Below are 12,745 nucleotides of genomic sequence, written 5' to 3'. Positions count from 1 at the left end.
TTCTCTAGTGGACATTAAACAAATTATGACATAAAAATCTTATTTTTTCCAGCGAACACATTCTTGAAAAAAGTGAACAGTATTGTTTTCACAGTTGAATTATTTTGACTTTTATCTTCCATATGGTTTTGAAAGCTTTCAAATCAACCATCGAATTGATACATGTCATTTTAATGTTTTTAGTCGTATACTTAAGGAAAACTTACATTTTTGTAATTTAAAGTCGTTTTAAAAAAATTCAAAATATAGCATATAAGAAAATTCTAACATATAAGAAAAATATAACATATAAGGTGTCCTCATTTTTGTATTTTAAAGTCGTTTAAAAAATATATATAACATATAAAGGTTTCCTTATTTTGTAATTTAAAGTCATTTTAAAAAATTCAAAATATAACATATAAGAAAAAATCTAATTTTTTTATTATATTGTTAATGTGATTGTTTAAGTTTTTTTAATAATATAAATTTAACAAAAATGAAGAAGGATGCAAAAATTGTTATCAAATCTTTATTATTCATAATCATTAATTCCTGTATATATGTAAATCATATTAGGTAATTCCGTAGCCTTTATTTAAGGAAAGAATACACACTTCATATATTTTAGGTTAATATAATGTTCTCTAGTGTTATATAATTATGGAATAATGTGACACCATTAGATGAAACTATACTTTATATTAGATGTTCTAGAATTTTTTGAAATAAAATTTAGAAGGCATTTAGAATGCCATCTAGGATTTGAGATTTTTTTTAATTAATACAAAATTAAAGTTCTAATTTTTCAAATGATTCTCGGGGATACAAAAGTGGGCCCACTCTTGGTCGACTTTCGAGGTTCAATCTTCATTCCATCAATCATCTTCTTTCTTCAACCTATGCTCTGCTACGACTTTTAATACCTTAACCAAATCGAAGCTCACTCGAAATCAATGGAGATCAAGCCTGGTTTATCCGCTCTCGTCACTGGCGGCGCCTCCGGCATCGGTTAGATTTCATTTCCCGATTTCTTTAGTTTTTTCTGATTCTTGATATATCCTGTATATTTTTTTGTCTATTTGGAAAATAACTTTATTAAATGGTTTTGATTTTCTACGATGAAATTGTTATCCTTAAATTTATTCGTACGAATCCGTTGTTGGTGACGTGTGTGTACTTTTTTTTTTTTTTTTGCCTTTAGCTTTTATGCTGTACGAATACATCGTACTCTACCATGATGATGTAAGAAAGTTTTCAGAGCATATCTACTAGTTTAGTTCTGTTGGGAAACTGTTGCATGCAAAAAAAAAAAGTAAATAATACAAGTGTTGTGTTCTTTTTTGGGTGATTGAAATATGTGTAGGTCGAGCTCTCTGCTTGGCTCTTGCAGAGAAAGGTGTTTTTGTAACCGTTGTTGATTTCTCTGAGGAGAAAGGGACAGAGACGGCTTCTCTTGTTCAAAAGGCCAATGCTCCATTCCATCCCGGTTTAAACTCTCCTTCTGCTATCTTTGTCAAATGTGATGTCACTAACAGAGGTCAGTCTCTCTCTCTGATAATGAGTAACAAAAACTGTTGTGTTAGTATTGTATTTAATACTCTACAACATGTGAGATCAGGAGATCTCATTGCTGCTTTTGACAAGCACTTAGCCACATTTGGAACACTGGACATCTGCATAAACAACGCTGGAATTTCCAATCCTGCAAGATTTGATAAAGATGACAGTGATGGATCTAGATCATGGAGACGCACCATTATTGTGGATCTTGTTGCAGTAGTTGAATGCACACAACTTGCAGTAAGTCTTCACTTCTTTTACCTCCCACATAAGTGTTTTCTTTCTGTGGAGACTCTCTTACCATTTTCTGTCTTATGATTGTTATGATTGATCACATTTTGTGTAGATCAAAGCTATGAAAGGCAAACAAAAGCCTGGAGTTATCATTAACATGGGCTCAGCTGCTGGTCTTTATCCAATGTCCTTTGATCCTATCTACTCTGCTGCCAAAGGTTTGCTTGTCTGCTTATTATTTCTTCTCATATGTTCACCGTTGTATTTATTTTTTCTGGCTATTCCATTTCTACAGGCGGTGTTGTATTATTTACTAGATCATTAGCACATTTGAAGCGTCAAGGGATCCGAATCAATGTGCTTTGCCCTGAAGTAAGCATAATATCTCTAATGTCTCTCAAAATGTTTTGTTATGCTCTATTGAGCTGTTTAAATATGTAAGATAAAGAAGCTTGGTCAGCTACATGGAAGTTGGGTGTCATGAGTAGGCCAGATGGGTTTAGATTTTTCATTTGACAAAATAGCTGACTGTTGCCTGAAGTTTTGGTTCTTGCACTTCTGTTGTGCAGTTTATCCAGACGGACTTAGCTGAAGCTATTGGTGCTTCCTTCCTTCAGTCAATAGGCGGTTACATGCCCATGGATATGCTTATTAAAGGTGTGTGCGCATATCTGATTATACTTAACACTTAGATAACCTAAGGATCCGTGTGTCTCTGTTGGAAATTTCAGACTTTCTCTATATATTTTCATACTGAAAAAACTAGAATATGGTTGATTGGTACAGAATGAATTGGAACACATGAATACTATTTTAGTGATTGTTAATCTTTTATTTATTTATCTCTAGGTGCTTTTGAGCTTATAACCGATGAGAGTAAAGCCGGTGCATGTTTATGGATTAGCAACCGCAGGGGTTTGGAGTATTGGCCGACTCCAATGGAACAGGCAAAGTACTTGGTTGGTTCAGGTTCCCGCAAAAGAACTTCCTTTAAAGTAACTTCAACTATTGAACTTCCTCAAAGCTTTGAGAAGATGTAAGTTAATATGCAGACCATAGACCGATGTATGTTGTAATTCTATCTACATATTGATGTCTTACTCTCTGTCTCCTTCAGAATTGTACACGCCTTGTCTCATAATTTCCGTAATGCTACCCGCATAGTTCGGACACCACTACAGTTACCCATTAGACAACACCAAGTTCTTTTAAAAATCATCTATGCTGGTGTTAACGCAAGTGATGTAAGATCTCTATGCTTATCATATCACACACATAGCATGAGAGTATATCAGTCTAAAAAATATTATGGATCCTTGTTGTAAACCATGAGTAGGTAAACTTCAGCTCAGGTCGTTACTTTACCGGTGGCTCGCCTAAGCTTCCTTTTGATGCTGGATTTGAGGTAAACATATTGTTAAATTCAACTTCTCCAGGCTTTTATTGGTGGATCATGTTCAAAACTGTTTAAGTTGTTTCACTTAATTTGTCAGGGAGTTGGACTAATTGCAGCGGTGGGAGAATCTGTTAAGAATTTAGAAGTTGGGACTCCAGCTGCTGTTATGACATTTGGAGCATATGCTGAATACATGATAGTATGAGAGTTCCTAATCCATATGATAGCAAATGTTTTAGAGATTCTTTTCAAGGCTTGATCCTGTCTTTTGTGTGGATTTAGGTTTCTTCTAAGCATGTGCTCCCTGTTCCAAGGCCAGATCCAGAAGTTGTTGCCATGCTTACTTCAGGATTAACTGCTTTAACCGCCCTTGAAAAGGTACTGACAAGAGCTTTGTTAACTATCTGCTTTAACCGTGTTATATGTTTTATCTTGTATCATTCAAAACGTAATGGATATGCAGTCTGAAAATTTTCATTGTCTTGTGGGATTCACAGGCAGGAGAAATGAAATCAGATGAAACAGTACTTGTGACTGCTGCTGCTGGAGGGACTGGGCAATTCGCTGTCCAGGTATACAAGATTCTGAACTTGAATCTGTAATGGTTTATGTTCTGTAGCTAATATATATGTTTTGTGAGATTCTCTATGCAGCTTGCAAAGTTAGCCGGAAATAAGGTAATTGCTACTTGTGGAGGATCAGAGAAGGCCAAGTTATTAAAAGAGCTTGGTGTAGACCGAGTCATTGATTATAAAGCCGAGGATATTAAGACGGTAGGTTTGTAATGTATTAGTATATGTGGTTACTAGAGGATTATATTATTCATGCTGTGACATAATCTTCATAGGTCCTGAAAAAGGAGTTTCCAAAGGGTGTGGATATCATATATGAATCTGTTGGTGGTAAAATGTTTGATCTGTGCTTGAATGCTCTTGCTGTTTACGGACGACTCATAGTGATTGGAATGATCTCTCAGGTTCCCTACCATTTTCACTTCCTTATACATCAGTTCTTCTGTTTTATTTAAGATTTAGAGATTGCTAAAGTAGTATATATTATAACTTGGTATCTCTTGTCAGTATCAAGGGGAGAAGGGATGGCAGCCATCTAACTATCCAGGGCTGTGCGAGAAAATTCTTGCTAAAAGCCAAACCGTGGTATGTTATCAGCTCTGGTCTCTACCTTCTTTTTTTTGTCACATTCAGTTCTAGTGTTTTCTTGACAATGTTGTTTCAAATTAAACTGCTACACCTAGAATGTTGATTTAAGGAACTTGTTATGTTGGTCACTTGAACTGATTTGTTCCAAATGAATGTTGTTTTCAGGCTGGTTTCTTTCTGGTGCAATATAGTCAACTCTGGAAACAAAATCTCGACAAGTTATTCAATCTTTACTCTCTCGGAAAGCTTAAGGTAGTATATAAGCTTGAGTGTCTTACCTTAAACCACACGTTTCTTTTGTTTACATTTGGTTTTGTTCACCAAATCGCCTTTTTGTTGTCACCTTTGGTAGGTTGGGATTGATCAGAAAAAGTTTATAGGTCTAAACACTGTTTCAGACGCTGTTGAGTATCTGCATTCGGGTAAAAGCACCGGAAAGGTAAAATAGTAAATCCTCTTTTTACCAACAGAAAAGTTAGAAGAACCTAAGTTTTCATGGGGCCTAAGGGCATCATTGCTGGTGTCCCTTAGGTTGAGGCCATTAAGCGTAAGGTCCCTTAACTTTTAACTAAAAACGTTAAGTATTTCTTACAAATCCCTTATTTAAGGACCGTTCCTTAGCTTTTTTAGTTAAAAGCTAAGGGACCCTATGCTTAAGGACCCAGCTTAAGGGACACCAATAATGATGCCCTAAGACCATGATTATCCCTAAGAAACCCAACCCTTAGTTTTAAAAAAAAAAAAAAAAAAAAAAATTAAAAAACAAATCAATCGCGGACCGCCACGAGTCAGTGGGACCCGCGAACAGTGTAAGAAACTCACTAAGATCGGTTCTTAATTAGTAGTTTTTGTAACCGATCCTTAAGGATTTTGTGGGGATCCACGCACTAAGAAACTCACTAAGGACCCCGGATAATCATGCTCTAATAGGCATGGAAACACACAAAATTTATAAGGTCACATGGTTCAAAAAGCCCATTTCCAGAGAGACTAATTCATAAAAAGCAAGTTAGAGATTTTGTTACATTTTCATGGGCAGGTTGTGGTTTGCATTGATCCGACGTTTGAGCAGACAACGTCGAGGCTGTGAACAAAAAACACGGACAAATCCAAATCCAGTTTGAGATTCAGTAAAAGAATCCTTAGGATTGGTTGGAGCTCTTTAGTAGCTACGAAGTTGTTATAGCTTTACATTTAAGTGTGGGGATCATAAGTTGTTTGATGTCATGTAGACTCTCCCGTTAATAAGTTTTCAATCGTGGACATGTTTAGCTTTCAACTAAATGGTTACGTTTGAGAGCATTATCACATTTGATTCTCTTCGTCTTATAGATGATAACTAGGTAATAATCTGCGCCTTGCGCTGAATGTGATTATTTGTTTCGTTATTTTTTAATAAACAGACATTAATCCATTTAATCCGGATATCTGTGATGTTTTTGGTTTTTTTTTTTCCTGTGATAATCAAAAGTTACTATTATTTGTTTGTTTTCATGTTATGAATCTTAGAGATGTCGAACCAATGGTTTCATATTATAGTTTCTAAACAGATAATAGTTAAAAAAAAAAAAATTATTAAGACAAATCATTTTACTAGTGAAAGAATCATTAAGAAAAAGAATATTTTAACTTAAAAAAAAATAGATATTTCTGGTAAATACTTAGTTATAAGGTGCTCACGTCAATGTGCACATGTATATGTATGTAAAAATATATAAAGATACTGTTAATTAATATTAAATGCCATTTTTCAAAATAATACATAAAAAATAAAATTCTTAAAATGAAATTATTTCAAAACAAAAATATTGTAAAATTTATATAAACTATAATATGTAACTTATACATAATTCTTTAAATATATGTATATATATATGCATATAACAGATCAAACTGGATATACGTTCCTATATATGATATCCGTTCCTATATATATATATTGTTTTTTTACTGATATTGCATTTCAGTATTTGATTTGCTTCGTAAAGTAACGAATATCCAGATTTTTTGATTCGAATCAAAACAGATAACGAATCGAATTGTAAAAAACGTAAAGTACATAGTGTAAACATATTTAGAATTTAGTTGAGAAACTCTATGCATGTGACATGTGTCTATTTTAGTGTAAACACATTTATTACAATGTTTCTACACGTGACATGTGTCTAGTTTAGTGTAAACACATTTACTTTTTTTTTTAATATATAAGAGATGATGATTTACCTTATTGCCTCTCTGAGCTGGCTAAAATCTCTATTTATCATACAAAGTTGTATTCTCCTCTTGCATAAACAACCAAGTTGTCAACGAAATGAACACATTAATTTTTCTTACATATTTTTTATAATTGGATTTAAGCTATGGACCTCCTTTCAAAAGTTGTAACACAGTCTATAAAACACACAAGAATGTAAAGGGAATCCTTGTAAATGTGCCTTGTCTTGTAGTAAGAAGAATATCTTTAGTGTTACGCTCTATTGATCTCGTACTAAGACCACTTCTAATGGAGGTTATTAAAATATGTATTATGTATATATATGTATAAGTATTTTTGGGGTCCATAATTTGTGTGGAACTCAATAGGCAAATGTTCTAAAAAAATCCCATTTTAATCTCTTGCAACATATAACGTTATAATATTTAATTGGTATTTTAAGTAGGTTTGTCTGACAGCATTTCCATTATCTTAGGTGATTGACATGCACCACAAATGAAGTCAGGTGAAACAGTACTTGTGACTGCTACTGCAGTAGGGACTGGTATACAAAAACCGAAATAAAACGTTTATTACAAACATTAACAATTGAAACTCTAAGATGAATCTCAAACATATTTTCTCTCATTTTCTATATTACAAGCCAGTTTGCTTATTACATTCACGCATCAAAATAGCTAAGCCGGAAATGCAAAATAAATTAGGGGTAGGAAATGAAAATATCTAAAGGAACAAACATAAAGATTTAAACATAAAGATTTAGAGATAAGAAACGAACAAAAGCACCGGTAGTCTAGTGGTAGAATAGTACTTTGCCACGATAGAGACCCGGGTTTGATTTCCGGCTGGTGCATTTACGTATTTTTGTCCCAGAAAGGAAAAACTCCAAAAAGAGTAAAGACGCACAAAACAGCTCTATAAAGACAGGTACACGCGGTCCAGTTTTTTAACTTTAAGAACTCTTTGTCTACACTATAGAGTTTTAAGAGACGGTTCTTAGCTTTTTTAGTTAAAAGTTAAGAGACGGGTTCTTATATTGCGCTAAGAACCCCACCCTAAGTGATGTGCCGCAGTCCACGGATCATTATATGGAACCAGCTCAGCATGGAGTTCAGGACGTTCTAAACATTTCAACCGAGGTTCATGTTTTTCACCGTACCATACCAGACTTGACTTGGATCATGCCTTGAGAAAGATCATGCCAGACTTGAGAAAGATCATGCCAGACTTGAAAATGATCGAGACTTCTCTCTTTTGGCTCGATTGCCTCATACTGCACGTACCGGCGACCGTACTGATGGACTGATCGACCCTTTTGATCAGTTCATGCACTTTGATCAGCCAAATCTCACTAAGGCAAGGATCCTTCACCTATCTGAAGACATAGGACACACTTGGTCCAGTATGGTTCATGATCTGGACATGGTGGTTCATACGGACAGTCCCACATCCGTCGTTCTCCTTACCGCGGTTCATGCTTCAGGATACAACGAATCTGGACAGAAGCCGAACAGTCACCTTGTCTAGTCTTATCTCTTTATTTTCGTATTAAAGACTAGATCTAGATCTAGATCTACTTTTTCATTTTATTCTTAGATCTACAAAACACTATAAATATGTAGTCCATTTCATCAATAAAGCAGTTCAGTTTTGGTTGTTTATTTTGTTTCTTCTCTGAGTGAGAGAAATAGTTCTTTAGCTAGTTCATTGGTGTGAACCAGCTTGTTGATTTGGTGGTCAGCCAATTCATCTTTGTGTGTTGTTTGATGGTTAGCCAACATTTTCATTCTTTCTTTGGTGGTTAGCCTTAGATCGTGGGTATATCAAGAGTCATTCCGCATCTCTTGACGATCCTTTCAATCCATCTCAGTTCCAGAAGTGCCGTTGGCCTTCTCGGATCATATCCAACACCCAGCTAAAGTGATCCTCCCTATCTTAGGGTTCTTCACTAAGAACCTCCCAATAATCATGCTCTAAGCAATCTTTGTTGGAGAGAATATTCTGGTGGCCAATGGCCATGCTCCGACGAATCGTTTTTACCTCTTCTCTTCGTTCGCATCTTCTCTTCATCCGCCACTTCATTCCCTCTTACCAATCGTTGCCATTCTCAACGACCGCCGTTATCATCGCCGGCCGCCACTACCTCCGCCGGCTATCCACTCCAACCGACACTACTGTACGTTGTATTTCTTCACAAACTTCATCAGATCTCGTCTCCGAGCATCCCCCATTCGTCAGGATTTACAAAGACGGTCGCGTCGAGCGTCTCGCCGGCACCGAAACCATCCCAGCATCTCTAACCCCACAAAACGGCGTCGTTTCAAAGGACGTCGTATACTCACCAGGGCATAACCTCTCCGTTCGTCTCTTCCTCCCTCATAAATCCACCGAACTCACCACATGTAGCAACAAGCTCTCGCTGCTTATCTACATCCACGGCGGAGCTTGGCTCATCGGCTCCCCTTTCTCCCCCATTTACCACAATTTCCTCACGGAGGTCGTCAAAACCGCTAATTGCTTGGCCGTGTCGATTCAGTACCGCCTTGCACCCGAGAATCCAATCCCGGCGGCGTACGAGGATTCGTGGTCTGCGATACAGTGGATCATCTCTCATTCAAACGGGTCTGGTCCTGTAGATTGGATCAACAAACACGCCGACTTCAACAGAGTTTTTCTCGCCGGAGACAGCGCCGGCGGAAACATGGCCAATCACATGGCCATTAGAGCCGGCAAGGAGAAGCTTAACGCAAGAATCAAAGGGACTGCGATCGTGCATCCAGCTTTTTGGGTGAAAGAACCGATCGACGAGCTTGATTTGCAAGACGGAGAAGCGAGGAGGCGAGTTGCTGAAGTTTGGGAGAAGCTGGTTAGTCCGAATAGCGTAGATGGAGCGGATGACCCGTGGTTTAATGTAGTCGGATCCGGGTCAGATTTTTTCGGGTTTAGGATGTGAGAAGGTTTTGGTTGCGGTTGCTGGGAGAGATGTGTTTGTGCGGCAAGGTTTGGGGTACGCGGAGAAGCTGAAGAAGAGTGGGTGGAGAGGAGATGTTGAGGTGATGGAGGAGGAAGATGAAGATCATTGCTTTCATCTCTTAAACCCTTGTTCTGAAAATGCTCCCAGATTCATGACCAAGTTTGTCGAGTTTATTACCGGTTGATCGTGAATAAAACTGTTTCTCGACCTCATGTCTTAAAGATTGAAAATTATTCAAGACAGACGCATTACGCATGTCTGTTACCTATTAAAGATTACACAGCAAAGCCGAAACTGTCATTGAACGATAATAATAAACCTCAAAATGTTTTATGCCAAGATTGATGTTATAAAATTCTACGATTAGATCTTGGCCCGCACGACCGTGCGGGTTTTTTTAGTAGTATAATATTTTAGATTATGCAATAAAATATATCACTAAATTAATATAAATTGGTGTTATATATTATTTAATTTTATACTAATATTTACGTGAAGTATAATATTATTATTATAAAATTTATAAAAAAATTATTTTTGTGACAAAATTTATTTTAAAAATATTATTATGTAACGATAATGATTTACATAATTTTTGTTTTATTTCTAAATTTGAAATATATGTAGAAACTAAATTAAGTTGAACTACATAATAAAAAATTTGGTATATAGTTATTAATCAAACCAATTTAGTATAGTTGTTTAAATAATAAACCGAATTGTTTTTTAACTTAGGGGATTACACATATGTTAATAATAATAAAGTCTTATGTATACGATATGAATAAATATCGAATGTTTCATCTATAAAAAGAGGTGTAAATTAGTTGTATTACTTGGTAAAAACATTTAAAGGTGTGATTTCTAAGTGGTCTAAATTAAAACAAATCACATATGAAATATGTCATAATTTTTGTGCTAAATAGATAAGAATTTTTATTTTTAAATTAGAAATAGAAATGAATATTTCTTTTTAAAAAATATATTTATTCATATCGTATATACGTTAATATTCACAAAATATACATTAATAATAATAAATTAAATCAATTTAATTTTTTTTATTATCATTACTATTAAAAGTATTTTATATCATTATTATTTTTTACAATCAAAACTAAACTAAAATTTAGTATCTAATTATACTTTGTGATAATTAAAATTTTATTAACTAATTTTGAAAATATATTTTTAAAAAGATTCTAAAAGATATTTGAAAGATTTTGTTAGACATTTCTTTAAGATATTTATTAGTATTTCAAATAAAGATATTAAAATTAAGTTATGTAAAATTTAATAAATTTTCTAAGGATGGTCCAAATAAAAAAATCACACATGAAAGAAGTGATGACTTCTATTTTAATAGTATATATGTTTTCTTTCAGTTAAAAGATAAACTTTGATTTTTGTCTTATAAAATTGTAAGCAATTTTCGAAAATTATAGAAATGTGGAAATGAAAGCAGCGAGTTAATTTATTGAAAACTTAATAAACCTCGAGAACCTCATAATGAGTTTTCCCGATCATCCTCGACGTGTTCCGATTTCATATATCTACGTAGAGCTTCTTCATTAACTCACGAAAAGTCCTGGAAAAAATGAAAAAAGTGATGGTCCAGTTGGAGCAGGCTTATTGGGTCATAGTGGGCTCGGAAGGCACCGGCCCGTAATCCTTCCACCGTCGAAAGCGGGAGGTGGACGCTGCTCTCTGAAACCAGCCTCACGCAGTCTCCTCCGCTCTAAGAGCGTTCAAACCGCAAGCCTTCGCTCGAGTCCAAACACTCAACTCCCGACTTGGAATGGGCAGGCCAGTAGATAGCCCATCCGAACCCGGCCCAAAGAGATCAGCCCAATGTCCCATCACTTTGTTGTCTCCACTTGGATCACAAGCCTGCGTTACTAAGCTCGACACACAGTACTTGTGAGCTAAACTTATATATACAGTAAGTAAACATTCGTTTTCACCGATGTGGGACTTTACTGGCTAAAAACATTTCACTTACTATTGATGTCCTTCGCAAAGCTCCAAACATCTCACTGTTGTGTTTGGTCGTTCCAACCTCCATTGATGAAATCCATGGCCGCAATTCATCGGCAACGCCATTGAAGATCAGAAACTTCTCAGAACTCAATGTTACGATCCGTCTTCACCGTTGCATCTGATCGAGCTCACCATCACCATTGCGTTTAATGATCCGAGCTCACCGTAACCGTCGCAGCGATCGAACGGCTCACCGCACCAATTGATAGAGCCTTACTATCGTATTATTGATGAAACGTAACCAAGAACAATCTCAACACGGTGGTGAACCGTGATGAGCCCAAATCTCAAGAGTAAACACTCAAGAGCCTAACTAGTTTCCCAAAACAAGTCTCCCAGAGTAATAAACACTCTCTCACACCTTTTATACTAGGCTCACACACTAACTGACTCAACAACTCGTAACAGAATCCAACAGACTCTAACCGACTTCCAACGGTCAAAGCCACGTCATCGATCCCCATCCAGCTCAGTATTGGCACTTACCACTACTCCCCCTTTAAGAGAAGCTTGTCCTCAAGCTTCTGAAAAAAAATCTTATGTATCATACTCTTGAGCCCCGCAGCTGTATCCGCATGAAGTTGTGAAGAGACAAATTGAAGAACCCTAAGATAGGGAGGATCACTTTAGCTGGGTGTTGGATATGATCCGAGAAGGAAAATAACACTTCTGGAACTGAGATGGATTGAAAGGATCGTCAAGAGATGCGGAATGACTCTTGATATATCCACGATCTAAGGCTAACCACCAAAGAAAGAATGAATGTGTTGGCTAACCACCAAACAACACACAAAGATGAATTGGTTGACCACCAAATCAACAAGCCGGTTCACACCAATGAACTAGCTAAAGAACTCTCTCTCTCACTCAGAGAAGAAACAAAATAAACAACCAAAACTGAACTGATTTTATTGATGAAATGGACTACATATTTATAGTGTTTTGTAGATCTAGGAATTAAATGAAAAAGTAGATCTAGATCTAGTCTTTAATACGAAAATAAAGAGATAAGACTAGACAAGGTGACTGTTCGGCTTCTGTCCAGATTCGTTGTATCCTGAAGCATGAACCGCGGTAAGGAGAACGACGGATGTGGGACTGTCCGTATGAACCACCATGTCCAGATCATGAACCATACTGGACCAAGTGTGTCCTATGTCTTCAGATAGGTGAAGGATCCTTGC

General features: G+C 36.1%; 1 protein-coding gene and 1 pseudogene across 2 annotated transcripts; both read left to right on the top strand.

Annotated features, from left to right (window-relative positions):
- Nucleotides 1-823: 823 nt before the first annotated feature.
- LOC106307284 (zinc-binding alcohol dehydrogenase domain-containing protein 2) lies at nt 824-5,720 on the top strand. Of its 2 annotated transcripts, none has more exons than XM_013744195.1 (18): nt 824-990; nt 1,346-1,519; nt 1,601-1,782; nt 1,889-1,994; nt 2,072-2,148; nt 2,346-2,433; nt 2,626-2,812; nt 2,894-3,020; nt 3,113-3,181; nt 3,270-3,371; nt 3,455-3,550; nt 3,670-3,744; nt 3,826-3,945; nt 4,020-4,148; nt 4,252-4,329; nt 4,498-4,584; nt 4,685-4,771; nt 5,372-5,720. In XM_013744195.1, the coding sequence occupies exons 1-18, from the start codon at nt 936-938 to the stop codon at nt 5,420-5,422; spliced, it is 1,890 nt and encodes a 629-aa protein (XP_013599649.1). In that variant the 5' UTR covers nt 824-935; the 3' UTR covers nt 5,423-5,720. The 2 variants fall into 2 exon arrangements, with proteins under 2 accessions (XP_013599649.1, XP_013599650.1); XM_013744196.1 differs by lacking the exon at nt 5,372-5,720 and adding an exon at nt 4,803-4,838 and having other exon boundaries at nt 838-990.
- Nucleotides 5,721-8,564: 2,844 nt separating this feature from the next.
- LOC106311305 lies at nt 8,565-9,705 on the top strand (annotated as a pseudogene).
- The last annotated feature ends 3,040 nt before the right edge of the window (nt 9,706-12,745 follow it).

This window comes from Brassica oleracea, chromosome C8, assembly GCF_000695525.1.
Source record: "Brassica oleracea var. oleracea cultivar TO1000 chromosome C8, BOL, whole genome shotgun sequence".
NCBI classification, from domain to species: Eukaryota; Viridiplantae; Streptophyta; class Magnoliopsida; order Brassicales; family Brassicaceae; genus Brassica; species Brassica oleracea.
Note: the sequence above shows the minus strand (reverse complement) of the source record. Positions and strands in the feature narration are given on the sequence as shown.

Coding starts and splice junctions, on each gene's coding strand:
- LOC106307284 (XM_013744195.1), top strand. CDS start 936: ATGGAGATCAAGCCTGGTTTATCCGCTCTCGTCACTGGCGGCGCCTCC. Junction 4,149..4,251: donor TGATTGGAATGATCTCTCAG/GTTCCCTACCAT, acceptor ATCTCTTGTCAG/TATCAAGGGGAGAAGGGATG. Junction 4,330..4,497: donor TTGCTAAAAGCCAAACCGTG/GTATGTTATCAG, acceptor TGTTGTTTTCAG/GCTGGTTTCTTTCTGGTGCA.